At 55.9% G+C, this 27,205-nt stretch overlaps 8 protein-coding genes across 8 annotated transcripts; 5 read left to right on the forward strand and 3 right to left on the reverse strand.

Annotated features, from left to right (window-relative positions):
* Nucleotides 1-813: 813 nt before the first annotated feature.
* LTHEOB_5108 (GAF domain-containing protein) lies at nt 814-5,135 on the reverse strand (the record flags this gene model as incomplete). Its single annotated transcript, XM_035514217.1, has 10 exons — nt 814-1,157; nt 1,222-1,336; nt 1,432-1,451; nt 1,511-1,620; nt 1,952-2,129; nt 2,553-2,667; nt 2,925-3,421; nt 3,794-4,381; nt 4,448-5,043; nt 5,098-5,135. The coding sequence occupies 10 exons, from the start codon at nt 5,133-5,135 to the stop codon at nt 814-816; spliced, it is 2,601 nt and encodes an 866-aa protein (XP_035373976.1).
* Nucleotides 5,136-7,652: 2,517 nt separating this feature from the next.
* On the forward strand, nt 7,653-8,522 carry LTHEOB_5109 (uncharacterized protein; the record flags this gene model as incomplete). Its single annotated transcript, XM_035514218.1, has 1 exon — nt 7,653-8,522. One exon carries the CDS (start codon nt 7,653-7,655, stop codon nt 8,520-8,522), a length of 870 nt encoding a protein of 289 aa, XP_035373977.1.
* Nucleotides 8,523-9,054: 532 nt separating this feature from the next.
* Nucleotides 9,055-10,090, reverse strand: LTHEOB_5110 (Flavoprotein oxygenase; the record flags this gene model as incomplete). The annotated part of the gene is made up of 3 exons (XM_035514220.1): nt 9,055-9,201; nt 9,262-9,698; nt 9,766-10,090. The coding sequence occupies 3 exons, from the start codon at nt 10,088-10,090 to the stop codon at nt 9,055-9,057; spliced, it is 909 nt and encodes a 302-aa protein (XP_035373978.1).
* Nucleotides 10,091-10,482: 392 nt separating this feature from the next.
* On the forward strand, nt 10,483-11,751 carry LTHEOB_5111 (Alpha beta hydrolase fold protein; the record flags this gene model as incomplete). Its single annotated transcript, XM_035514221.1, has 5 exons — nt 10,483-10,627; nt 10,684-11,289; nt 11,338-11,485; nt 11,538-11,629; nt 11,681-11,751. The coding sequence occupies 5 exons, from the start codon at nt 10,483-10,485 to the stop codon at nt 11,749-11,751; spliced, it is 1,062 nt and encodes a 353-aa protein (XP_035373979.1).
* Nucleotides 11,752-12,173: 422 nt separating this feature from the next.
* On the forward strand, nt 12,174-14,387 carry LTHEOB_5112 (Poly polymerase pap; the record flags this gene model as incomplete). Its single annotated transcript, XM_035514222.1, has 7 exons — nt 12,174-12,322; nt 12,375-12,523; nt 12,587-12,961; nt 13,017-13,835; nt 13,885-13,996; nt 14,057-14,162; nt 14,313-14,387. 7 exons carry the CDS (start codon nt 12,174-12,176, stop codon nt 14,385-14,387), a joined length of 1,785 nt encoding a protein of 594 aa, XP_035373980.1.
* Nucleotides 14,388-15,424: 1,037 nt separating this feature from the next.
* LTHEOB_5113 (Fad dependent oxidoreductase) lies at nt 15,425-16,508 on the forward strand (the record flags this gene model as incomplete). Its single annotated transcript, XM_035514223.1, has 2 exons — nt 15,425-16,105; nt 16,191-16,508. The coding sequence occupies 2 exons, from the start codon at nt 15,425-15,427 to the stop codon at nt 16,506-16,508; spliced, it is 999 nt and encodes a 332-aa protein (XP_035373981.1).
* Nucleotides 16,509-20,048: 3,540 nt separating this feature from the next.
* On the reverse strand, nt 20,049-21,217 carry LTHEOB_5114 (Adenosine deaminase; the record flags this gene model as incomplete). The annotated part of the gene is made up of 2 exons (XM_035514224.1): nt 20,049-20,934; nt 21,036-21,217. The coding sequence occupies 2 exons, from the start codon at nt 21,215-21,217 to the stop codon at nt 20,049-20,051; spliced, it is 1,068 nt and encodes a 355-aa protein (XP_035373982.1).
* A 3,527-nt stretch (nt 21,218-24,744) lies between these two features.
* Nucleotides 24,745-26,905, forward strand: LTHEOB_5115 (C6 transcription factor; the record flags this gene model as incomplete). The annotated part of the gene is made up of 2 exons (XM_035514225.1): nt 24,745-25,415; nt 25,597-26,905. The coding sequence occupies 2 exons, from the start codon at nt 24,745-24,747 to the stop codon at nt 26,903-26,905; spliced, it is 1,980 nt and encodes a 659-aa protein (XP_035373983.1).
* Between the last annotated feature and the right edge of the window lie 300 nt (nt 26,906-27,205).

Raw genomic sequence — 27,205 nt, forward strand, 5'->3', positions numbered from 1 at the left:
TCCCTTAAGTTATTCCCGTCCGGAGACAGGAGAACGTCAGCCTCAAGCTTTGGTACTTGGTACCACTCGCGCGTGCACACGCCCGTCGCACACATGTGACGTGACCTTTGCTGGGACCGAGCTAGCCGTACCGTTCCTAGGTGGAAGGTGAGGATCCACCTTGCTGAAACGAGAGCGATTTTCTTCTTCTCGAAAAATCTTCTACTAGGAGGTGAACTTCGGTACCCGTGGCCCGAGAGCTTACTTTTTTTCTTTTCTCCTACCCATGGGGGGAAAAGAAAAACAAATCGGAGAAAGCCACGTACGTGCTTTGCGTGGACGGCCGAAACAATGGGTCCGGGATCCAGGGAACGATGAAACTTTGCCCTGTCAGCACACACACACACACACACACACACACGCAAGTGCCGAAAATCTGACTGTATCATTAAAAGGAACCGGATTGGACTGATGACTACCATCTACAATGGTCCCATGAGAGAGAAAAGGAAAATGCCGAATAGTGAAACGAGAAGGGCAACAAGAAAAAAAAGCAAAAATCGAAGAAGCTTAGCGTTTATCGCACGCTCCGGGCCAAAACCATATGCTGCGCTTCCTACCTTGTGTTGCAATGCGCGCCGCAAACTCCCCCTACTCCACGCAAGCCTGCGTACCGGTCTTGGAAAAGCCAACGAAAAAGACGGTCCGGTCCAGTCCACTACCTTCCCCATGGCTCCATGTTTTTCACTCGCCCACTATTGTCCCTCTTCCCAAAGTATACTCATCCCCACATCCCCATACCCCATTCTCCCCTTTCCCCTTTCCCCCCGCTAATCAATCCCCAATCCCCTGATCCGACGCCCTCTTCTGCGGTTGCGCCGGGGGTGGGGGCGCCGATGGCGGCGACGACGACGACGGCGGCGACAACGACGATGGCGGTTGCAGCGGACCCATGGCGCCGCCGGCCGCCGCGCCCTTGAGCATCTGGTGCAGGGCCTGGAACTTGACCGGTTTGGTGAGGAAGAAGTTGATGCCGCTGCTGAGGGCGTCGACGCGCGCCGCGGCCGAGGCCAGCCCCGTCAGGGCGATGACGACCGTCGGCGGCAAGCCCTCGCGCTGCTCGTGGCGCCGGATTTCGCGCGTCGCGGCCATGCCGTCCATGACTGGCATGGTGAGGTCTGTGTTATTGTGGTTAGATGTAATGGGAGGGGGAGGGGTGGGGGGAAGTGGATGTACGCGTACCCATTAACACGTAGTCAAATTGCCCGCCTGCTCGCTTGTACGTCTCGACGGCCTGCAGGCCGTTCATGGCTTCCTGGAAGTCGAAGTTGTAGCGCCGCATGAAGGCAGTGAGGAGCTGTTTGTTGGTGCGGACGTTAACGAATGATTCCCCAAATCACCCCCGGGGTGCTCTTGGAGCTCGATCCTTGCGCTTCTGGTAGCTCTACTTACTGAGAGGTTGATTCGGTTGTCTATCGGACGGGTTAGTCGAGATCGGAAAGGGGAGCTGTCAAGGCCGCCTGGATCTTACCGTCTGCCAGCAGTATGCGCAGATGATTGGGGGTCGGCGGCTCGTGTATGGATGTGCTGGCGGCATGCCTCTCGACAAGAGTCCGTGGTATCGTATCGGGATCGAGGATACTGAGCCATTTTTTCTCCGTTAGCGAGGAATACGTGTGTTCGAGGGCGGCTTTTCGTACGAATTTGACCGTGTGCGAAAGCTGGATTGAGTGTTTCCAAGATGCGTCGGAAGCCAGTTCGGGCTCTTCCACTCCCTGGATGGAGAGCTTTCCCCTGGCATACCCTGTGTTGGAGAAGCCAAGGGTGTGATGGTCAAAGGCATTTGCTGGTCCCGCTGGTCCAGATCTTGGGTGAGCGCTTTTGCTAATTTGCGTGGTCCGCACCTGTAGTGAAGCCAGTTCAGCCTGCCTGCAGAAGTGCCCGTGCAGTATGCTCTTGGTGTGGTACTTACGGCTGAGTAATTATATCAACAGTGAGCTCGCTGCTGTGAATACGTGGATCGGACCGTAGCTTTGTTGCCTCGGCAGCGTGCAAAACGATGAATATGACCAGCGGCTTCTTCTCTGGCGATGTGATACCGTTCAAAGTCGAAAGGAAGTCCAGCTGGGGTTCGAGGCAAATGACCACATCTGCGGAGAGCGCTGTCAACAGACTCGAGACTACCGCATCGGCTCCGAACCATCCTTTCAAAGTTCTTGATATAGCGACACCGAGTTCGTGCCGGCCTTTTCGCACAGGGGGAATAGACTCTTCAAGGTCATCTGGGTCCGTTGTTTCAAGAATACATATTGGGCGATTCCGAATTCGAGAGACAGCAAGCGGAAGATAACGGTCGTCGTCGTCCGGTTCTGGCGAGCTCTCCGCGAGCGGAAGGCTAAGGCTAACCCTCACTTCGGTGCCTACTTGCACCTCACTCTTCAGATCAATTGTGCCTTTCAGACCTTGGACAATTTGGCGCACAATGCTCAGTCCGAGACCGGTACCGGGTGAGAATGAATCCTCCTGGGAAAACGGCCGCCATAATCCACCTTTCAAGTACTCCGTTGACATACCCTTCCCAGTGTCCGATACTGTCAATGTGACGTCAATGTTCTGGGATTCTTGACGGGAGTTGGGCATATTTTGCTTGAACCGCATCGAAATTCGGATGTACCCAGACACTGTGTACTTGAGAGCGTTACCCACGAGATTCATCACAACTCTTCTCCATGCGCCTGGTTGCGTGGTAACAGTCCAGCTTTCACGATGTGGAATGTCCAAGACTAAGCGGACAACCTTATCGCTCTCTCTGTCAAGGTTATCTGCTTGTGGTATTGCCCCTGAAGAAAATGGCTGAAATGAGTTTTCTCGTGGTGGCCACTACTCCCAGTCAGCACCAGATTCGAGCTAATTTCTTCAAGTGTGCATGTAAAGGTTCTACTCACTGTCTTAGGCTGATCATTCGTCTGCTCGAGTCTGATAAGAGCTACTCGATGGCCCTGTCCAGCAAACACAGCTTCAACAACCTCTTCCGTAAGCATTGCCAAGTCGATATTCGCAAATAGATTCGCAGGTTCACTTAGGCTTTGGCTGCCTTTGCGCACCGTCAAATCTATTGGTTCCTGTCGACGATTGCCAGAGGCTTTCAAAGGCAACTTCGTGAATGTGTTGACTTTGGCGAAATCAAGCACATGGTCAATCGTGTCCAGCAAAGTTTTTCCGCACATAGCCACGGAGTCCAGCATTCCGGATTGGTAGGAATCCAGAGGAGTATCCTGCAAGAATTGGACGCCACCGAGTATTCCATGTAGCGGGCATCGAAGTTCGTGCGATATGGAGGCCACAAACGTGGTTTTTGCCCGATCGGAACCAATGGCGTCGAGTCGAGAAAGCTCCATCATGACGCTGTTGCCGAAGGCCTGGAGATAGATGAGGTCGACATCTGGATAAAGAACTCGGTTCGGTTCCGTCGTCCAGCAAACACAACCAGCAAACCATCTATTTCGCTGATAATCCCAAAGAGGTAGAACCGCTATGCTCCTCGCCCCCGGGGTGATCCTGAGCAGCTTCTGAAGCAGACCACTCTCTTTGTTTCCAAGAAGTTTCCTTGGCGTGCGCGCCGTCGAATCGTTACAGTCAATGGCTTCTGAGCTGGGAGCCATCTCTGGTGGGCTGTCGGACGAATGAGACGGAGATATGTCTCCTGCTAAAGACACATTGAATATGTGTCCTAGCGGAAACTTCTTTAGTAGTTTCTTCAGATCTGCTTCGGCAAGATCGGGACAGAGTGTTTCGGGGCTGTCGACCGGCGTACTTGCATTATCCTTGAGGGAAAACCCGAGGACCTCACACATCTTTCTGTCAGACAAGCCATCCCCATCCGAACCCGACGTTTGTGCTCCAACCCCCAAGTGCTCTCCGCGTGGTGAAGGCTCGTCGCTCCCGAGGGGGTGGTTCGACGAGGCGTCACTCAAGAAGCTGTTGGCACTTCCTATCCGGGATTCGACTGAGCCTCTTCCATGGGGCAAATTGATGGCTGCGCCGTAAGTAGCAACCGAGGCATCAAATATGACGCAGCCACACACGTCGGTACTTTCCCGCATGATGTTGGCAGCTCTTGAGAACATGTCCTTGGAGCCTGACGGTAGCATGGTTTCCTGAAGACTGATTGTCGACTTTTTGCGAGCCGTACCGGTAGACGTGCTGAGGACTCGGGGTCTTTTCTTGCCTTTTGGACTCTGCATTCTCTGAGGCATCATGTCTTTTGAATCTGACGTCGGGTTTCCTGGATCTTCGGAACTGCTGCCCGCATTTATGCTACTGCTGGAATAATGTTGGACTGGAAGTGGTCGTCCCGAAGGGGCGCATTGCAGATCATCGTGCGATCGGATGGATGTCTCTCCTGTAACGAAAGATGTCAAGCCGTGCAGCATCTGTTCATACCTTCGGTGGCCCTCCTTGGCCTTACTGGTCTCTAAATATGCCATGACTGATGTTGCGATGCCTTGAAGAGCGAGAAGCTGCTCTTGCGGCAAGCCATTTCGAGGCTCGTGACCGAAAACGCAGTAGGCACCAATGATTGTTCCCCAAGGGCTACGTAAGGGAACACCGGCATAGAATCGGACTTTTGGCTCACCGAGGACATATGACCTGTTTTCGAAGCGTGGGTCTTCGGCGAGGTCGTTGATGATCACGGCCGGAATGTCCGAGTGAGCATGGGTGGGTTCTCGGATGACATCGCCGAGACTCAGGACGTGCTCACAAACACCTTTGCTCCGCGGTATAATGACGCTTCCGAGCCATAGATCGTCGTTCGGGTCCGACTCTATAGCCGGGAGAAGCGAGAGTGAGCGAGTCGCCTCGGCGAGAATGTACTGGTACCTGCCGTCCAGCAAGGAGATTAGGCCCCGGTTGACATTGAGACGCAAGGCACCGAGCTGCGCAAGAGCTGTCAAAACCGTATCCTTGCAGGGCCGTGGGATAAATCCCGCGGGAGGGACGACGCAGCCTGGGGCGTCTTCAACGAGGCGAAGCTCGAGGGCATTAATGGCAGCCTGGTAGAACCTGCTCAACGACGTCGTCAGTTGGAAGTACAAGAATTGTGATATGTGACATCACCTGTAAGTCTCTCTGTCCCGAGCAGTATTGCAGTTCATCGTTGCTCAACGCAAGCGCCGGCTCATACTGAAGGACAGGGGCAGTAGTCCGCTGGTCAGTGGGCGTGTCGAGGACTAGCACGCTGCAGTCGTCAGGGTGGTTCAAGCATGAACGAAGGACCGGTGTGATTTGCGAATGTATGACGAAGAAGGTTTGGGGACAATGCCAGCGAAGAAATGCTGCATTTTCCGCATTAGCTTAGGAGGAAGCCTTAAAAAAAGGTTCTGTTCGAGACAGCGGCAAGTCAGGAAGAACGGGTCCTAAACGCGAGAAGGCTCGCCAAGAGCTGCAGGTTTTTGTTGTGTGCTGACATCAACCGTACAGTTCGCACAAATACTCCAACAGCATGTGGAAAGGAAGCAGTGCGATGGCTGTGTGATGTGAGCTTCGAGTTCAGTGGGCTTGGTGGTGAGCACAGACTAGATGTTTGTGTAACAAGTCGCGATTTTTGAAGGCGGGGGTATCCGCACGAATCGGCAGCGCAGATGTTTTGAAACAGCAAGAAATGATCGCCGGATATGCCTCCTTCTTGGACGGTTTGCTCACGCAAACGACAAGCTTTCCCGGGCTCTTTCACCAGGTGAATTGCATTGCGACGTGGCTGCATGTTGTCTCATGCACCAAGAGGCCGAATCCGGCGGAGGCGAGAAGCCAAGCTGAGAGCGACGCCCTTGCTGTAGCATCATGTTCCAGATCTACTGGCCAGTATAGCTGACAGGGAGACATGCGACGCGCCGCAGATGCTGCTGCTGAATGTTTTCTTCAAGCCCGTGGAATGCGGAGGCGACCCGGGATGTTGATTAACCGAGACACATGACTGACGAGGCTCAGCGTAAAAGAGAAATGCGCATGTGAGAGAGCAGGTATGCATTTGATGACTTCGATGGTACATTAAGAGAAAGAGAGAGCGGAACGCGCGGTTGAAGCGCGTGTCCTTAGCGCGTTGTTCGCGAAATGAAGTCGTGGCCGCCGCACAAACTTTCGCTTCGCTCCTTTCTTAACACCTCTTTTCTCCACAACTTTGCCCCATCGGCACCTTGAAGTCCTCAGCTTCCCTCTCGGACGTCGACGCAGCTAACGGCGGTATCTTTTGCTCCCCAGCTACTTGATCCTGCGTGGGCCCCTCCAGGATCGCTACCGAGCCGTTGAAAACCACGTCTGGGATCCACGTTATTAGCGGTTGCTCTCGCCTTGAATGTGCTACTTACAGCTTAGGCACTTTGGAGGGTTTTCATTCATCGCTTCCTTAGTATCCGGCATAATGACCTCAGCTTCGCGTTCGCAGTCCTTGGTCCACGGAAGTTGTATGTTCCGTTCCTCCTTTCTGTTTCTCCCTCTTCAATTACTGCTGGGTCCATTCGCTGTTTATATAGACAATGCCAAATTGCTCATGGGTCTCGATCGTCCATCTAGCACGTTTTCATTTTCTCAGAGTCCTGCCTGAGTCTTTGTTTGACTTTCCCGGCGTAAGACCTGCGTGCACGTGTCACGACAGCTCTCCGCACCATGGGGCTAGCTGGAGGCCAGCGTGGGCCCAGTACCGCAAGCCCAGTACCCGAATTAGAAGAGAGAGCTCCTTATATACCCAATCAGCACGCGGATGTCGAGAACGTGTTACGGTGCTATGGTATATCAACTAACCACACAAGAATGAAGTCTGAAGTGGGAGCGTGACGTAGCAACTGCGAGTTGGACCGTTACAAATGCATAAGCGGCAAGCACCCCATCACAATCATGGTTATGGTAGTCATGGTAGTGAGCAGTGGAGATTATACGCGCGTTCAGTTTCATGTTACGGTAAAGCCGTATGTGCGAATGCCAGCGGTTCGATGAGGCTATCTACCCTCCAGGACCCCGGCGCTTGCATCGATAGTTTGGTAGCATGATAGCTCACTTGAGTGACTACCTAAGCCGTACCAGCTCCGAGTGGCCGAAATCTTATCCGGCAGGCACAGCTGAGTAAATAATGGAATAATTTGGCTTTGAACTACGGTACTCCATAGATTCAACCAAGGATATAGGCAGACTTCGGCCCTTTTTGGTTTTACTTCTACCCGTGATATCAATATATTAGTGACTGGGTCCTCCACACATAGAAAATTTTACCTCGCCAGTGCTAGGTCTTCGGCCTCGAAATCTCAAAACTTACCTCTCTAGCGTCAGATCTTCGAACTCTCGGAACTTCAGAGCTTTGATACTTCATCATGCGCACCACTTACGAGCTTACAGCCTGCGGCTTGGCCCACGACGACGTGGGGGTGAAAGCTTTTGAACCACTGAACACGCCCATGATAGCAGCTCCCCCTAAAAAATCATCCCAGGAGACTCAGCCAGGACCGGATCCCCCGCAACCTTCCGACTCTAGCGAGGGACCTGTCATCGTTCGCAGCTCGGATTATAAACGACGATCTGCTAAACAGGGACTCCGGCCGACTGTGGATGAGTTCCGCCCATGCCAAAGGCCCCAATATCCGCCAGCGTCCCACCAGCAGCACGGCTTCCAGCAGAATCCACAAATGTACTACACACAGCAAGGATTCCAGCAAAATCCATCTATGTACTACACGCAGCAAGTATGCCAGCAAAATTGGCGGGTGTCCCACTCAACCAAGTACGGATGGTCTTGCAGCCCGTACAACCAGCCGGCTCCTCAATACGTGAGCCGGCCGAACAATCACCTGTGGGCCACTCGGCGTCAATCTCCGTTACAGCCCCAGGCCCAGGTTCAGGCCTCGTCCGTTCAAGCGGCGCCGATCAGCTCCTCCTCCTCCGCCCCAGCCCCCGGCGAACAATGGCGCGGCCGCGATGGCCTCGCTCTGAGTAATGCGGAGTATCAGAGGCGCCTCATTAATAACCTTTGCTTATACTGCGCCTCGCCTCGCCACTTTGTCCATGATTGTCCGGACGAGCACGAAAAACAGCGACGTAAACGGGACGAGGTCAGTAAGGGAGCGTACCTGGGATATGGGCTGCTGGTAGAGAACTCGGTGGCTGATCAGCAGCAGCAGCAACAACAACAACAGCAGCAGCAGCAGCAGCAGCAGCAGCAGCAGCAGCAGCAACAGCGGCAGGGTGCTGAGCAGGAGCTGCATGAAGAAAACGAAGAGAAGGAGGGGGAAGCGAATGGAGAAGAGCCACAAAACGATGAGAAGGCTCGAGAGAATGGCGAGGAGAAGGAGGAGGCGACGGAAGACTCTACCGACGGCACGACCGTCCTGGAGAGACTGATTGATGCGACTCCTCAACCGCCGCTGATTACGCCTAGACGCCGCACAAACTCGTCCCCGCTGACGCCCTCTTTCGATTGCTATTTTCAATTAAAGCAGTCGGCTGAATGGCTGGCTGCAAATACACGACGCCGCAATTCAATGCCCTGCAGCCATTAGGTCTCGGCTTCTGACACCAAGAAATGCGATTGGCGCGTCAGGAAGTGCGATCATTGCGTCGCGTAGTCAAAAGCAAATCCGGGCCCAGAATAAGAGGCCTCAGATGAAACACAGGATGGTGGCTCTGGAGATGCACAGGGCTAGTTTGGCCTTTTCCATTCGCTTTCATTTTTTTGTTAAACCTCACTGCGGCTTATCTTCATGACCGCGCTCAATTGTTGTTCATCTTCGCCTTTTTTGCAACACCAAGTTTTATGCCAGCTCATTGCTATACGCAAAAGAGCAAATACGCGATCAACCCCCTTACCTACCACACCACTTTTAATACATATAAGCTGGTGGTTTAACTGCTTGATTAGGGGGACCAGGGATCAACAATGTTCAATTCAATTCATCTGCACTGTTCAGTAAATTTCCATGGAGATATATGCTCTACATTTCTTTCCAGTTTATACTCTTATAACTGCAGTGGTATTCCCACATCTAGATCTAAGGAATTAGCACTTGCACCTCGGAAAATTGGCGACAACTCTCATAACTCTCCGTCGGCTTTCGGCTTCTTCAGCTTCTCCGCATCATCAGACTTGATCTTCTGTTCATAATCTGGCCGCGGCAGCTCCAGAGCCTCGACAACGCGTCCATAAGAGATGCCTCCGAGCCTGGCCATAGGACGCAGAACCTATACACCAACAATCAGCACCTGCGTTACTCTCGGGGCGAACAACAACGGACAACTCACCTGCGGATCGATCAAGTTCTGCTGCTCATTCAGCGCGTCCTCGCGGGCCCAGAAGCGCACGCCCTCGACGATGGCGAGCACGCCCGTCTTCTTGCCGGGGGTGGCGCGGCTCTCGAACTCCTCGGTCTTGTACAGCTTGGCCTCGACGGAGAAGACGGCCTCCTTGACGCGCGAGGCCTTGACGACGGACGAGGGCGCCGGGTGCAGGCCGGTCAGGGCCCACTCGGAGACGCCGAAGGGGGCGTTGATGCTGGCGGCGTTGGCGGCCTCGATGTAGTGCTCCGAGATCATGTTGAGCGTGCACTCGCCGCTGTCGCGCAGGTTGGCCAGCGAGTCCTTGGCCTGGTGCCAGCCGCCGGCGAAGCCGATGATGAAGAGCGGCGGGTCGTGGTTGATGACGTTGAAGTAGGAGAAGGGGGCGAGGTTGGTCGACGAGCCTGGCCCGCCGTGTTAATGGTCATGACATTTTTGGGGAGGAAAGCTGCGTGAACGAAATGCCCTCACCATCTTTTGATCTTGTGCCGACGAATCCGATTGGACGCGGGGTTATGGCGGAGATCAGGAGCTTGTAGTTGAAGACGGCGGGGCGGCCCTCGGCGTACGGGTCAATCTCGATGTGCTCCTTCTTCAGGCTCTCGCCGCCGTCATTGGGGCCGTCTCCGAGCTTCCAGTCCGGGTTCTTGGTCTTGGACCATGCAATTGGCTTGTCTTCCCAGTCCGGGCGGGTGGCTTCGACGCTCTTGAAGTCCGGGTGCGGGTTCCGCTGGATCTGCTTCTCATTGTCCATCATCGGCTCGGGAGGGCCAAAGTGGATCTTGTTGTCGGCCATGGCTGCTGATGTTTCTTTTAGGAAAGTCTCCCTTCTTTGAATCTTTTGTCTTCTTCTATGGGCAAGCGGAGTGGTGTTGTGCTTGGATTATAAATGCAGGTGCGGTAGATGGTGGTACGTGCGCGAGCGGCATGTAATCGGCTTGTCAGCAAGACGCGGATAAGGAAATCGGCAGGGCTCACAGCCGACGGCGGGAAACTTTTTTGCACTGATTCACGTGGGCTGTCAATGGTGGGCGCACAGAGTCAGTGCACGTCATTGCCCCGCTAAGGAACGATACGTAGCTATAGTGGGGAAGGCGGGCGCCCCGTTCAGCGAGAGAGGGGTAGCTTCCGCTTATCAGCGGCACTGCAAGCATATAGCTGCGTCGCCGCGATGCTCTTCTGCTTCAGATGATAATGGCGGACTACAACACCTACAAGCTCGGCGACTTCAAGCTGAAGTCCGGCGGCCTCATCCCGGACGCCTTCATCGCCTACAAGACTTTCGGCGATTCCAGCCTGCCTGCTGTTATCTATCCTACATGGTATTCTGGATGTACGTTTGCAGCTGAGCGGTGCGCTTCCAGTGATCATCTGAGCTGAGACAGATAGTGATCTCCGACAACGAGTGGCTCATCGGTGAGGATAAGACATTGAACCCACAGAAGTATTTCATCGTCATCACGGCGCTGTTCGGAAATGGCCAGTCCTCGTCCCCGTCAAACACGCCCGGCCTGAAGCCATTCCCTGACGTCTTGTTCTACGATAACGTACGGGCTCAGTACGAGTTGGTGACGAAGCACCTGGGCATCAAACATGCTAAAGCTGTGCTTGGCTGGTCCATGGGCGCGGGTCAAACCTACCAATGGGCTACCCAGTACCCCGACTTCATGGATCTGATCGTTCCCTTCTGCGGAGCCGCGAAGACTTCCCTGCACAACCAAGTCTTCCTTGAAGGAGTCAAGTCGGCCCTCCTTGCCGCAAAGGGCGTGCCGTCGGCTGGCTCGGCGAATGGCGAAGCCCTCGCAAAGGTAAGCGATTACCGGACCTGGACGGCCGAGGAGAAGAGTGTCGGTCTCAAGGCGTTTGGACGTGGATACGCCGGTTGGGGGTTCAGTCAGGCTTTCTACAGGGAGAAGCTCTACGAGAAAGTACTGGGGTTCAAGAATCTGGAGGATTTCATGGTGAACTTCTGGGAAGCCTGGGCATGCTCCAAAGGTTTGTCTCTGATAGTGTAAAAGTGGATGCGGGTGCTGATGCGGGTAGATCCGGAAAACCTCATGGTGATGCTCCATACGTGGCAGGCTGGCGACTGCTCGGACCAGGAGCCGTACAACGGCGACTTCGCGAAGGCTATGCAGGGTATCAAGGCCAAAGCGCTGGTCCTGCCTGGCAAAACTGACCTCTACTTCCCGTAATATATGCAAGCATAACCGAGTCCTGATAAAGGCTGACTGAGAGCACAGTCCTGACGACTCGGCCAACGAGGTGGCCAACATGCGCCCTGGCATAGGCACGATGGAGGCATTTCCATCGATCTGGGGACACTGGGCCGGAGGTGAGTTCGAACGTGCGACAGTTATGTGTCTGTGCTGAGACAGCGTTGCAGGACCTGGTCAGAGCAAGGACGACGTGAAGTGGCTGGACGCGAAGCTGGCATCTTTTTTTGGAAGCGGGTAGGGAGGAAATGCGTGGTCCGGGCGCCGTATATGCTGTAGGGGACAGTGTTGTACCGAAATGAATTGCGATGCTTGAAACTAGGCGTTAATATTGGCCGCGCTGGCAGGCGGGCGGGCTGTGCGGCGGAGATTGAGAGTCAGCCCTAGGGTCGGCGATGATCCGTGTGGGTGCCTTGGCGCGAAGCTCCTCGCTCGCTTTCCTCGCACGACACTGCCCTTCTCTAACAAACACCTCCCCCACACTCTGAACCGAGACCATCCACCCAGTCGCCTGTCCCCGGCGCGACGGCATGCAGCTTTGCGCTTAAATCCACCCTCCCCGACCCCCCGCCCGCCGCATCAACGCTGCGCGCCGCTCGCACCGAACCTCCGCAACCGCACACCCGCCACTCATTTGCTCGCACCCATATCGCCTGAGGCAGAATGGCCGGCCAATCCGGCAGGCGCTGGGGCGTGACTGATCCCATTTCACGCGCGCCCCCAACCGATGCTGAGCTGGCGCTGGATGCTTCTCTTCTGGACGAGTTGCGCAGCCAGAATACCTTTGAAGCGCCTGAGGAGACGGAGAAGAGGTTCGTTTGTCGCCATCGCCACCACCATCTGCGCCGTGCTGACGCTTTGCAGGGGAGCCGCTCTCCAGACGCTGCAGAAGGCCGTCGAGGAGTTTGTTCGTCACGTTGGCCATGTAAAGGGCCTTGCGCCCTCCGTTATCGAGAACGCTGGCGGCAAGATCTGCACCTTTGGCAGCTACCGCCTGGGTGTCTACGGTCCCGGTACATACTCCTCAAATTTGCGCATGCCCACATTCACTCTCTGACGCCCTACTCTTCGAATAGGCTCCGATATCGATACCCTCGTTCTCGCACCCAAGCACGTCACTCGCGATGACTTCTTTGCGCATTTCATCAACGTGCTCGAACGCGTTGCGCCCCCCGGTGCCATCGAGAAGTTCTCACCCGTGCCTGATGCCTTCACCCCGATCATCAAGATGGATTTCCTGGGGATCGACATCGACTTGATCTTCGCTCGTCTCGCCATTGCCTCGGTGCCCTTGGACCTCGATTTGAAGGACAACAGCTTGCTTCGTGGTTTGGATGAGACGGATCTGCGTAGTGTGAACGGCACTCGTGTCACGGATGAGGTGCTCTCTTTGGTCCCTCAGCCTAAGATCTTCAGGCAGGTTACCAGAGCTGTCAAGCTATGGGCGCAGCGTACGTGTACACCCCCGGTTTTTCCGTTGTGCTAAGCTGATACGGTAATGAACAGGCCGCGCCATTTACGCGAATATTGTTGGATTTCCGGGCGGTATCGCTTGGGCTATGATGGTTGCGCGTATCTGCCAGCTATATCCCATGGCTTGTGCTGCTGTTGTCTTGGGCCGCTTCTTCTACCTCATGAGCACATGGCCTTGGCCTCGTCCAATCATGCTGAAGGAAATCGAGGATGGTCCTCTGCAAGTCCGTGTGTGGAATCCTCAGATCTACCCCGGTGACAAGCGCCATCTGATGCCCATCATCACTCCCGCCTACCCGTCGATGTGTGCCACCCACAACATCACACACTCCACGCAAAAGATTATCAAGCGCGAGCTGCTGCGTGCAAGCCAGATCACCAGCGACATCCTTTCGGAGAAGCGACGCTGGCGGGATCTGTTCGATAAGCACAGCTTCTTCACCAGCGACTTCAAGTACTACCTCAGCATCGTCGCAGCGAGCCATGACAAGGAGGCGCAGGACAACTGGAGCAGCTCGGTCGAGTCCAAGGTTCGCAAGCTCGTCGGCTTGATTGAGCAGTCTCCAGCGGAGGACGTTGAGCTGGCCCAACCGTTCAACAAAGGCTTCAAGCGCGTTCATCATTGCAAGACGGAAGAGGAGAAGGAAGAAGTTCTGCAGGGTAGTGTGAAGTATTCGGTCAAGACGGATATGACGAACGAGGCAAACGGCATACTTCAGGACATTGGCGCCGGAGGGGCTGCAGACAAACTCGACTTGTCCAACGGCGACACTAACGGCAAGGAAACCAATGGCGACACGCCCATCGCTGTCTACACGACTACGTTCTACATTGGCATTGAACTGAAGCCAGGTAAGAGCATTATGCATATAAGCTAGAGTTGGCCACTCAACTTTTGCAGGTGCCAAGTCGCTCGACATCTCTTACGCGGTCTCGGAATTCAAACGCCTGTGCCAGGAATGGGCTAACTACGACCAAAACTTGCATTCCGTGCGCATCGTGCACACGAGGAGGTAGGCCCCAAGGACTGGCTCAAGATAGGCAAGCCCTCCCTAGATACTGATGTGATGCAGCTACGATCTCCCAGATGATTGCTTTGAGGCGGGCGAGATAAAGCCGGTCAAGACCAAGAAGGTTAAAGCGACAAAGAAGCGTTCTCACCGCGAAGCCGGAATGGAGGTCAGTCATGGAAGAAAACCCGAACTTGGAGGCGCGCCGCCTGTGAAAGCCGCACAACTCTTCCGCCGAGAAGAGTCCCCGATTGAGTTGCTCGGGCTAGGTTGCTTCGAGCGCACAGGTGTTTGCTGATGGAATGCTTACACGCTACAGGAACCCGGTTCACAGAATTCCGCAAAGCGCCGCCACTCGTCGAATGGAGAGGCGGTGGCAGCTCCGGCCGGCTGAGCTCAGCACCAAGGTGTAGTTTGAGCGTTGATCGCCGCTTCAGAGCCTGGAGTGGAGCAGATGCCTGATTGATCGAAAGATGAGAGCAGGTCGCACGCAGTTTGCAGTCCCCAGAGCGCCCGCGCCGAGCCTCGGTTCTCTCTCGATAGAGAGCTGAGCATCCCCCCAGTGTCAAGACCTGTGACTGGACTCCAGGTTTGTGTCGTCTCCTTGCACTAACTCGAAAGATACAAAACGAAAAATTCGCCAGATCGGTGGACCACTTGCTTTCTTCTCGCAAAATCATCAAAAGAACAAAAAAATCCACAAATAACCTCAACAGGGGTTTGAAAGACGCTTCAGTAATCAGTACGGGTGGGTTGCTTTTCGTATTCAGTACGGCTAAATCGGGATTCCAAGGAGCCGAGGGGGGCATATTTAGCATGGTGGAGGCGTTTTCTTCTTCTCCAGGCGTCAACGGAAGTATCCGCGAGATACATGGCAGGTTGCTTACACCATCTGATTCCATGCTGTTTTCCATAGCTGCCGGGAGTGGCGGCTATGTAGATAGCCTTGCAGTAATTGATGTTGATTTGAGGGCCTCAAGGGGTCCAGGATTTTAAAGCAAGTTCCAGCTGAAATATACATCTTGAACGGAGTCCAAGAGCCAGGGTGGGTGCTGGTGAGCTAATGAGGGCTTATCGATAAGGCAGATCTTATCTGAGATGGTAGCGGGGCTCATCATTTGCTGCCAAGCAATGGTGACGTCATTAGCCATTGGGCGTCCTACCATTGACGTCTTTTGACCGCGCTCATCTCCCCGCCAGGCGATGCAGTCAGACAAGGACGTCTCCAGATGATGCGCATTCGGCAATGCGGCTGGGCGATGGACGCGTCCGTGTTTCTCCTGAGAGGCCGTCCGTTCCGGCCTCACACATATACTGCGCCTCCGCCCCAATTCGCTCCCTCGTGAAGTCATTCAGCACGTCATCCGCGAATCATAGATTGAATTACACCAACGGCTACACCAATATCCAAATTAGGGAGGTATCGATAAAATGATTCCGGCAAATACATCCTCGCCTGCAGCACACCCGCCGGCGTCCGATCGGAAAGCAAAGAACGACTATCCGACGCATTCGCATCTTTTGGTGTCCGGCGCGAAGAAAATATTCAACAAAGCGTCATTACTGCATCCGCAGCAGGTCTACACCGCCAGGCTCAAAGCCGCTGAGCAGAGAGCGAACCCGCCGCTGCGAAGACTGAGCGTTGATGAGCCAGAACCCGAAGATGTCCGAAGGGACAGCTTGACGCAGCAGCAAAACACCACAAACAAGCCCAACACCACTGCTGCCACCCCCGCTACCATGTCTACCTCTACTACAGCAGCCACCACCGCCACGGCCAGCAGCAGCAAGCCCGGCGAACACTTCGAGCCGCGGCAGACGGCGACGGACGAAGACTACACGCCTGACCCGACCAAGTCGCTGCCGCTGGACGCGGCGCGGCAGGCGCTGGTCGACGACATCATCGCGCTGTACAGCTGCGCGCCGACGGTGGAGCGCGTGCGACGCTACGCGGCCGACTGCGTGTACGACGACCAGTTCGTGTACGCCAACGACCGCTTCAAGATGGCCGGCCAGTGGTTCGCGCTGCCCAAGCTGTTCCGGGCGAGCGTCAATAATGGCTATCAGGTTGTGAAGAATGAGAGGGGGTTGATTCAGTTTAAGAATGATCAGGTGAGGAGACATATCCGTCTCGTTTGCTGCTGTCATCTTCGGTGCAGGGGATTACCATGGCTAACTGAGCTTGTACACAATGCAGTCATGGACCTTCCGCGTCATCCCCAAGACGGCCCGCGTGACGGGCCTCGTGTCGCTCTCGCTCGACCCAGACACGGTCGACTCGGACTTCATCCAGATCAAGTACCACAAGGACCAGGCCAATGACAAGGACTACAGCCACGAGGGCCTGGGCTTCAGCTTCAAGAAGTGGCAGGCTGACCAGGTCGCACAGCACATGGACAGTGAAGAAGTGAAGGCGTTCGAGGCGGACAAGAATGCTGCGAAGGAGCATGTGAGGAAGTACGGGACCGGCGAGGAAGAGGGGGATGCACCGAAGGAGGATTTTACGAAGCAGTGAGGAAGCCAAGGGGTATAGTGAATAGGAGAGCGGAAATTCTTGTATATCAGCGTTTTGTTTGGAATATGGCTGCTCACTGTGCAGTGATGAATCGAACGAAGCCTTTCTCAGTGACATTCTCTGTATCCATCCGCTGGATGAGCTTGTGCCTTGGGATGATGCAGCCATCGGTGATATTCTTCTACTTGGTGTTGGTGAATGGCGGGCTAGACACATGTGCATATCACAAGATCTTCTCCCCCTCCGCCTCTTCATCCTCTTCTTCCTTTTACCCCAAATTTTGCCCTTCGCCCCTTTGATTCTTGCCGCCTACTTAACTCACACGGCAAGTCTACTTGGTGGCGGATGTGAGGATGGCGTCCAAGTCTACTTGCACTTCAGGTTGAGCCGGGCGTCTCCAGGTGTCCCCTCCGTATCCTAGAAGCAGCGTCGGCCTAGTCCAAGTCTACTAGGACACACTTTGTGAGTGAGTCTACTCGAACGCGCCCAGTCCAAGCATCTAAGCGAGTCTACTCGGAAGATAGCTTCAACTACTCATAGAATGGGTGAAAAATAAATACACGCAAGCTGTCGGCTGCATTACCCCCTGCCAGACATCATTCCGACACTGATACATGGTAGGCAGTAGTGTTTCTGCATGAACGTGGGGCCGCCGCCGTCAAACCCAATGTCAGTCTCGGCCGTGGCTGGATCGTTATTCGGTCCTCCACTCCGGACATAATCTTGAATGCAAGCACACTTTACCATCCAAAGACAGATGACGTATTTGATGACATCTTCCCTGATGCCGTCCAACGCGCCATCCCGCTTCCGAAGACCATGCGTTCGAATCTTAGCTGTCGTGTGAGGCAAGTTGCTAATGTTCGCAATAGTTCTCGAGCCTTTCCTACCACCCATCGGTGCAAACCGCACCTCAACGATTGAACGAGACAGGCTTTCCCGATAGCAGGGCGTGGCCCATTGTGGCTTCGCGATTCTTGTTAATAGCTCAGTAAAAGCTCTACTAATTCCCATCACTCCTCTTACTCGACAATGGCGGATCTCAGAATTGGTTACTTCAAGGTGCGTAAGATTTCATTAGCGTGGTCTTCGGGAGCAATTTCTTTTTTTATCTCTTTTTACTTCCTGATAACAACTACTTTTTATCTACTTATCTCTATGTAAAATTTACTACTACACCTTTCTACTATCTATAAATACTATTACTACTAGCTTATGCTGTGTAGTACCATTCTATCTTAATGATGACTATGCGCATTAAGATATTACGCACTAACAAAGCACCGAGACACGCAGATTAACTTCACCTAAATTACTAGTAGATACGGCGTACTTATACATAAACCGCCATGTAAAGGGAAAGCTAGTAATATAGTAGTAGATACGTGTTGTTCCTCCCGAAGGACAGTATAACAGGCTTGATCGGAAGTGACCTGCCTTGAACGTGAAGTCGGTAATCGTTTTACCCTCTCATGTCAACTCGTTTTTTATAGGCTTACCTTGGGGCCCGAGTAGAAGAAGACGGAAACTTGTCATGTGCGATTAAACCGCGTTTCGGACAGCTGCGCGAGCTCTGGGCGCGTACGGGAATAAACGCTGCAGGTGGACGGACTGCCATGAAATAAGTATAAGTACAGCTCTTTAGGTTAAATTTCTTACCTGTAGCAGACTGTGGCAATTGATGAGTCCCAAGAGCTCGCGAAAAAAAACTTCTTCTTCTGCAGATTCGACATCAAGAACTCTCTCCGCGCCCTTGTGCGTCGTTAACCGTCGTGGGTTCCCTGCTATGCTTCTCTAGAGAATTCGGCATCTTTTAAAAACGATGGCGTGCTTTAATAGAAACGAATATTGAGACTCTCTTCTACTATTGTTTTGTGAGTAACAGTGTTGACGTGGACTTGTAGCGTTTGTAGCCCCTTCGACTACGAAGAGCCACTGTTGTTTGAGGGATAGCGGTCAAGAACAAGATGATATCGAGAGCAGTAGGCTGAGAAACTGTGTCTAGAGATATTGTGAGCGAGAGCATGCTTGTAGAGTGTCGGCTCACGCCGTGGAACAGAGTGATCGTCGTGGCTATCTGGCTGTCTGCATGTGCCATTGATGGCTCGTAGCTCATGCACCATTTCTATATCCCAAGACCGTCAGAAGCGGGAGGCAAAGTTTCAAAAACACAGTAGCCAGAGGAAAGAAGCCAAGTGGTTCGAAAGGATTTGATCATGAAGTATCTACTATCCACCTGCGAAAGTAGTCCAAGCTCCCTCCCCTTCACCATTTCCTGCCCGGCCTCCAGTAGTATGACGATGCAACCAAATATCTGTTCAGTGCGCTCGGTACCTGCTCAGGATTACGACTTGTTAGCACAAGCGTTTCGAAATGTATGATAGGTAGGAATGACATGTGATTCCACCAAGTCAGTGGGTAGCTCAAAGTTTTTTTTCGTCTCTGGACCTAGATCCCTTGCTGTACCTCGCGCCCTCACCTAGCCTTGACCGCCGCTGCCAGCGGTTTCATCCGCGAAGGTGAAACCAGACAAGACAGGGGGAAGGCGTCATCGGAAGAGGGTTTGTAGGCAAAACACGAGAGTTCGGTCGAAGCTCTCAGATAACTGTTCTTATGACGCTTTGCGCGTCGGTCATCATGGAGGTGGGTGGGGCTGTGATGGTGACGTCGAGAGGTGACTTACTTCTGCGGAGAGTGAGGCGCAGCGCGGTCAGCGCGGCGATATAGCTCGCTTGCCGACCGGGCAGGTAAGACGAAGGCATGGAGAGCTTTCGCTGAGGCTGCGAATGTTGCTCGGCGGTGGTTGTAGAAGTTCGGAGGGAATCAACAGCGAAGGGTTCTTATGCTTGCGGTTGATGGACGAGCAGCTGCATCACGCGCTAAGCAAGCGACGCTAATCCCTTTCTGAGCGGGTGGTTGCCCTGGGGAAAGAGCAGAGTCGAATTTGGTAGTACCTACGCTAAGCCGTTTATGGCAATGGATATGAAATGGGAAGGAACCGTGATATGACTCGGAAGAAGCGATCCGACGCGCGATAGCCCTTGTTGAGCCCCGGCAGTTCCAAGCGGGACTGTTTACCTACGCTTAGGTTTCACCTATCAAACCAAGATTCAGTTTGACGTCCACAGCCAAGTTTCACAATTGTAAGGCTGACGTTTTGCTTGGCAGGTCGGCTCCGAGCTGAGCCAACTTTATGCTTCGGGTTGCGCAACGAAGTGCATGGCTGAAGCTGCTGGACATGTTCTCGCAGCGGCCCGGCCTTCGTACCCTCTCGAACCATGTGTCTGACGTCGATAATGCCTGTTCAATGACCTCAGCTGAGACTGCAGGTTCGTCCTCTGACTGCATGGATATAGAAGTAGTAAGAAGACACACCAGTTTCACCGGCAAAACAGGTATCCGTGATTCGATGGTCTAGCAAGACCTAACAGCAATCATAACTCTAATTGGTATCGCAAGTCTATTTACGAGTTACTACGCAATTCTTTTACAAATCTTTTGTACGCCAAACATGCCTACTCAGCTGAGACATCATTTATTTTAGGCACTCAGCTTCCCCTTGTACTCGCTGATCACAGCGTCCAGCGCCTTCAGCAGTTCATCCTTGCGCTCCTGCTGGCACCAACTGCCCTCGATGGCGCCCCTGCAAATCCAGTCCCAGTCATTAACGGACAAGTTAAAGGCCTTTTGCACGGCCACGTAGTTATCGAGGATGTAACCACCAAAGTAAGCGGGATCGTCACTGTTGATGCTGAAGCGCACGCCGGCGTCGATGAACTGACGGATCGGCATCTCGGCGACCTCCTTGATACCGCGCAGCACGACGTTGCTCAGCGGGCACGTCGTCAGCAGGATCTTCTGCTCGGCGATGCGCTTCATCAGTGCGGGGTCCTCGGTCAGGCGGCGGCCGTGGTCGATGCGCTGCACGCCCAGCAGGTCGAGCGAGTCCTGGATGAAGCCGGCGGGGCCCTCTTCGCCGGCGTGGGCGGTGCGCTTCAGACCCAGCTTGCCGGCGCGCGAGTACAGCTCCTCGAACAGCTGCGGCGGGAAGGGCGCCTCGGACGAGTCCAGACCGATACCCGCAATCTTGCCGCCAATGTAGCTAGCCTGCACCTGCTCGTGCTCGAACGTGTCGAGGCAATCCTGCGGCGGGAGGTGGCGCAGGAAGCAGCAGATCAGCTCGGTTGAGATGCCGAGCTCGCGCGTGGCGCGATCGCGGGCGGCGCTGAAGCCCTGCAAAACCGTATCGTACGAGATGCCGCGGGAAGTATGCGCCTGCGGGTCGAAGAAGACTTCGGCATGCGCCACGCCATCGGCGGCGGCATGCTGGAAGTAGTCCCAGGCCAGCGCCTCGAAGTCCGAGGCGTGGATCAAAACGGACATGCCAATGTAATAGTAGTGCAGGAAGTCGTCAAGGGAGGTGAAACTAGAACAGGCGGGATCAGCAGGGTGTGAGACTGGAATTCCCGATATCACGTGGAGCCAGGGGCGGGCGCGGGAACCGGGGGAGTGGTAAGACAAGCCTACCGTTCATAGCGGGCAAGGAGAGCTTGCGGAGAGGCAAATGCGGGGTCGTCGCTCGGGAGGGCGATGCTGTTGCTCTTGGCGAGGGCAAACAGCACCTCGGGCGTCAGCGCGCCCTCCAAGTGGATGTGCTGCTCGCACTTGGGGAGCGCCTTCAGGAACGCGTGGACCTGCTCGTTGCACATTTTGGGCTTTTCGGGAAACTGGGCGCGGGTAGGCGGCAGTTCGGGCAGGAGGCAGAAAAGCTTAACGTCTTATGCAGCGTCGAGGAGGGAAATTTTTGGAAATTTTGCAACAACTCTCTTCAAACGGCCGCGGATTGCCCGGTGACCGACAGGAACACGGCCAATGGCAGAGCAGCATCGCGCGCCGCCGTAGGGCTCAGTGATGGCGGCGGAGTAGTCGCCGGGCGGTGCCGGTCACAGATTTGGACAAAAGTAGATGGAGCTTGAGCGGATCGCGGCCTGCGGCACGCGGGCGACGGCCGGATCCGAACTTTGGAACAGCGGCGGGAGAACACGTGAAGATAAGAAAGGGGTAACGGCGCCGTCTCCGCCCCGGCGAGGATGAGCCTCCAACGGGCGCGACGGCGGCTGGCAGCTGCATCAGATGGCGCCCGCCGGAGTCGTAAGTGTCGCAATGGAAGGAGTCTGGAACGCTTGGCCGCGCGGGCGCATTCCAGGCCAAGCGTCGGATAGGGAATTTTGCCGCAGCGCAGCGCTCGTATACGCGCACGTCGTCCGGCCGGGCAGCAATCGGCGTCCGGGGACCGAGATGGAGGCCCTTGAGAGTCATCAATTGCGCTTTTCTAGAGTGACGCGTTTGCCACAGCGTGGCCCAGGGCCATCACGTGGCAAATGGAGGGGGCAGGGCTTGCAATCCTTCGCTGCCGTCCCACGAAAACACGACGCGGGAGCTGGGGCCGCGGCCAGTCGGGCAGGCAGCCGGAGGTACGGGCGGGCAGCCGGCATGATGGAGAGGGCAGGAAGGCAGGCCGCCGCGCAATAGGCGGCAGGCTCGATCTCGGTACAGGCTGTCGACGATCTGCGGGCGGGCTCAAGGCCGCGCAGTGGCGGCTTCGGCTAGGCGCGATCTGCTGGGGCAATTTCTGGGAGCGGCTCTGGCAGCGCAGCGACTGCCGGCCGCAAGACGATCGCCGTAGACGTGGCCGAAAGCTGCTGCCGGGCCGAGCAGCGCGCTTCGAGCGCTGGCGCCAGGCCGAGCGCGCATGCGCGGCAAATCCTAACGGGAAGCGGTGCAAAAGCCGGAGGATGATGTGCGCTCGGAACCTGCCAATGCCTGTCATCGCGGTTACTTTTCGCCGCTGGAGAGGGCGGAGGAATCCGACTGCCGAAAGCACGGAGATCCCGCGCGATGATCTGCACCGTATTGTCGACCTTGAAACAGCAGATCGCCTTGCCCCAATGCCATCCCACCCCGCCGGGCAGCGAGCACGCGCGTTGCCAAATTTACCGTGCGGCTCCCTCGCGCAGCGCAGGGTGAGACAGCGCCGACGCTAACAACCTCGCGTAGAGTGCGCGCTGTGGCATCTCGTCGACCACGCGCGGCCGACCTGCCCGGAGCAGGCGCACGCCCGGCCAGAAATTGCCAGCACCTCAGGCCACGCCCGGCCGAGGCCACGAGCGTCGCTAGGCCTGGCCCAGCCAGTGCAACGGCCTTCCAGCAGCGCGGGCCCGCGGCCACGTTCTCGCCGGCGCGCGCCACAGCATCAGCGCAGCAGGCCAGCCACCCGCCGCACTTCTCCAGACTGGCGGGCCTCGTGGTTGGCTGGCAGGCGAGGCTGCTCCGCATTGCGTGACAGGGCAGCGTGGGTAGGGCTAGGCGCCGCATCCAGCAGGCGGCGCGCACATCACCACCGCGCCAGATGCGATCCTTGGGCGGAAGCAGGCACAAGCACACGCAGGCCAGCGCGCGCCCCCGGACGGACGGCCCTGCAGGGATTGCGAGTGGTGAAGATTTTTGCCTACCCACTAGGATCCTAGATCCCGCCGTCGAAGCGGCGGCAAATACAGGACCCTGGCCAGATTAGCCTCCTGGACCATGTCCTGCGCGCTGGGTCGTCTCCGCGCCCGCGCCTACCAGCTAACTCGAGATCACCATCTTCCCTAATGGAGCCTGCCGCCGCCGCTGATGCCTCGCGCTCGACTGATCGCCGGCCTCTGGGCCTGCCTGCTATATGTCCTCTCCCAGCGCAGTCCCACCCGGCCGCACCACACGAGAACGATACGAACATGCTGTGCTCCCGGCCCTCAATCAAATATGCGGACCGCTGACCGCTGACCGTTGCCCGCATCCATGTACGTGCCGTGGCGCCACCAGAAGCTGCTCCACGACCAGCCTTGACCGCGCGCTTCAGCCTCAGCCGCCAGGGGGGGCGTGCCAGAAAATTCAGAGACCGAGGCAGAGCACTCAACAGACGTCAAGCCTCTCCGCCGGCCCCCTCTCCCTCTGCGTGCCTGCCGTTGATCCTTCCCCGGCGGGAGCATCCTCGCCTGGCCCCTCCTCGATCTGCTAGCGGGGGTCTTATGCACTTGCAGCAGCCGTGATAGGTAGGCCTGATCCCTCTCTCTCTTCTCCTCTGTCCCGCCACACACCCTCGCGCTGGTCACGCGCGGAGCTCTGCAAAAAGTCGCCCGTCCCGACCGCGCACCGCATCCAGCGCGATACCCGCCCTCCCGCCTGCCCCAATTCATGCTGCTCGCCGTCAATTGACTGCTTATCCGGTCGGCCTGACCCGGCTTCAGCCGTTCATGTACCTGTGCTGACGCCGCGCATGCAGCTGGCCCTCCCGTCGATACTTCAGCGCACGCCTGCCTTCCGAGCAAATCGGCATCCTTTCGAGCTGGTCGCACAGTCCGTGTGCTTGCTTGCCTGACGCAGACGACCAAGCCCACGCAGACCCCCCGACGCTATTTTTGACTCGGACCAGCCCGCCATCGTCCTATCAAAGCACCACTGGAGCTGTATGGTGCTGACCAGGGTTTGTCCATCTAATTCCCTTTTTCAGAAAGGGCCCGAGTCTTGTCAAGTGCGAGGCGACCCGCAGAGATCTCGGCAGCAACCGAGTGCCTTGGGACCCGTCATCTCTCGAGAGCAGCCACGTCGCTGCCACTCTACTTTTCACCATGGACGGCTCCTACACGCGCCAGCAATCTCACACACTCCCTAGTCACGATTCCTCCTCCCTCTCCTCCAACGCCTCCCCCCAGACCGTCATCCCCCCAGCCTCGAGCCTGTTCAGCCTGAGCTCCGCAGCCCGTCCCCATGGCCTTCAGACACCCTCTCTGCCTCCCCAAACGATAGCACGCTCTCCCGGCAGCTACAGCTCCACTCCATATGGCTACCCTTACGGGAACTCGTCAACTTCGCCGAGCACTGCCGCTGGCAGCCTCCCAGGCAGCATCCATGAAACACTCCCAGACGCCACCCTGTCAGCCTCGGGAATTTCACCAACACACCTTTCGGGAGGCTTGTCTGCGACCAAGCGAGCGTACCGACAGCGCAGGAAGGACCCATCTTGTGACGCCTGCCGCGAGCGCAAAGTGAAATGCGACGCCACCGAGACGTCGAGCTGCTCAGAGTGCTCCAGCAGGAGTGTGAGATGCCAGTTCACCAAGGCAAATCTCTCCTTGCAATGCCGTACGGCTGCTTCACGTTATGCTGACGGAGAATCTAGGAGACGAACCGCCGCATGTCTTCAATCAAGCAAGTGCAGGACCTACAGAGCCAGCTGGCGGAAGCGAAGCATCAAATCTCGCAACTGCGCTCCATGCTGCACCATGGAGGCGCAATGGACATTGACAAGCAACGGGTGGACGTTCCGACGTTGAATCTGCCCGACATAGTTCCTAGCTCAGAACGAAAGCACGGCCCTCCCTCACTGGGAAACTTCGACCACGTGCGGAAGAACATTCGCATTTACAGCCGTGGTATTTTTAAGGCACCGCCTCCGTACCGGCACAATGCTCCTCAGCCGTCTTATCCATCGGCAAACTTGGCGCTACCGCCTAGGCACATTACGGATCAATTATTGGCTCAGTACTATGGATCTACGCACGCTTGGGCACCGCTGATTCACTGGCCTACCTTCGGGGCTGAAGTTGAAGAAATTTATTCGGCTGGATCGTTTCAAGGGGCACCGCAAATCTGGGTGGCTGTATTCTTTGCGGTTTTGGCCTGTGGTACTCTTCAGACGACCGATTCGTCGCCTGGGGCGTTGACGCCAGACGGGGAAGGAAAAACATTCATGGAGATCGCATCGCGCAGTATCAATACCTGGTCGGACGATATGACGATTGATCACGCTCGGACTACTTTGCTCGTCAGTATTTTCCTCACGGAAATCAACCTCAAGTCAGCTGGGTGGGTATGGCTTGGTTCGGCCGTCAGAATCGCTCAGGACCTAGGATTGCATTGCGAGACTGGACCATGGCCTGTAGTCGAGGGAGAATTACGTAGGCGAGTGTGGTGGTCGATTTATTCGTGGGACAGGTAAGATTTATTGATTTTTAAGCGTGTTTCGTCGTAGCTAATCGCTTCCTAGGCTCCTCTCGCTTGAGGTTGGCAGACCGGTCCTTATTGACGACGAGGATTGCGAGGTGCCCTGGCCGGCAGCGGTTGATGACAACTACATCCAACCACACGGAATCTCGCGGCCTTCGCCAGGACGGCCAATGATGGTCACGCTCCATAATACTATCCCGGTCCTGCGCTTCATAGGTCAACTAAAGAAGACGCTGAAAGCGAGGGCGATCGCGCCTGCCACATTACAGACGTATGAGGACTACTTTCGGGCCATCATGTCTTCCTTCCCCGAGACATACCAGCTCGCGCCCGACAGCTACGTGGACCCAAGCGTCCTAATGTCAGTCCTCGTGTTGCCATTCGCGCGCTTCCATTTGGCCAGGCATAACCTGTCATCCGCGTGCCACCCCGCGGAGCGCGTAGACGCACTCAACCGCTGCCTTGTAGTCGCACAGGACACAGCCAAATATATTTCACGCAGCATGCTGTCGCCGCCGGCCTTCCACGACGCGGCGGGCGAGCCGAGCTTCCGTGGCGACAGCTGGCAGACACGCATCCTGGCGACCGCGAAGCACATGCTGTGCACCCATCTTTGGCGCTGCACACTGGTCCTGTGCTTCCGTGCAGACTACGTTTCGGCGCTGACATGCGTGCGCGCCAGCGCGGCCATTGGGTCGTTGAGAAAAGTCAACACTGCGTGCGGACGGAACCTGGCGTTTTTCCTGGACCGGCTCACAGAGCGCATACAGAGCGGAAGCGGGTCGCAGAGCATGCTAGAGGTGGATGAGGAGATGCTGGCCTACGTGAGTGGCGACTTGCAAGGGTCGACGGAGAACAGCTGGGTCTGGGTGGGCAGCGACACGGGCATCAAGCTCAACACGCCGACATCAACTCAGCCGCCGAACTCTTTGAACGCGGCAGTCGCCAAGGATGCGGCCCAATCACGCAAGGCTTCGGGCGGCAGCAGCGAGAACGGCGAGCCAATGCAAGAAGACGACGAACGGTATCCGGCGCCTCGGATGAACTCGATGCTCACAGATAAGGAATCGCGCGAGTGGGGCGGTTGGGAGCGCGTCGAGCGGCAAATCGCGGCACTTCTTGAAGAGCAGCGGTCCAGACACCATGCGCAGGCGCACGCGCAAATGCAGCAGCCGGCCTTCTACCAGCCCAGCCCGCACAACGCGGGCAAGAGGGTCCAGTTGGCTTCGGATGCCGGCAGCTTGCCACCGCCAGGGGCAGAGGGAGGCGGTGGTGCGCCGCCAGGAAGTTCGGGTAGTTCGGCAAGCGCGGGCGGAACGAGCAGAATCAGCATTGCGAACATCATTTAGAGGGCGAGGAAATAGAACGGGATGGGCCGAAGAGTGGGTTTTGGGTGCAGCTTCCGGGACCGCCTTTTCCGTCAGTCGGGTCAAGGGGCATTTTGCTCCATGAGGACACGCGTTGAGGCGGATTTGACGAGGTTTATGCGGAGAAGCAGCAACGGCGGGTGGAATGATCTGCAGGCCTCACCACCGAGCCCAACCGGGTAAGCGATCTGGCATTTCCAAGGCGTCGGAAAGAGAAACAAAAACTCTCGCATTTTTGTTATTATCTTCATGGAGCGGGAAGCGAGTGGAGCTGAAGTGTCT

This window comes from Lasiodiplodia theobromae (genome assembly GCF_012971845.1).
Source record: "Lasiodiplodia theobromae strain AM2As chromosome Unknown scaffold_14, whole genome shotgun sequence".
Taxonomy (NCBI): domain Eukaryota; kingdom Fungi; phylum Ascomycota; class Dothideomycetes; order Botryosphaeriales; family Botryosphaeriaceae; genus Lasiodiplodia; species Lasiodiplodia theobromae.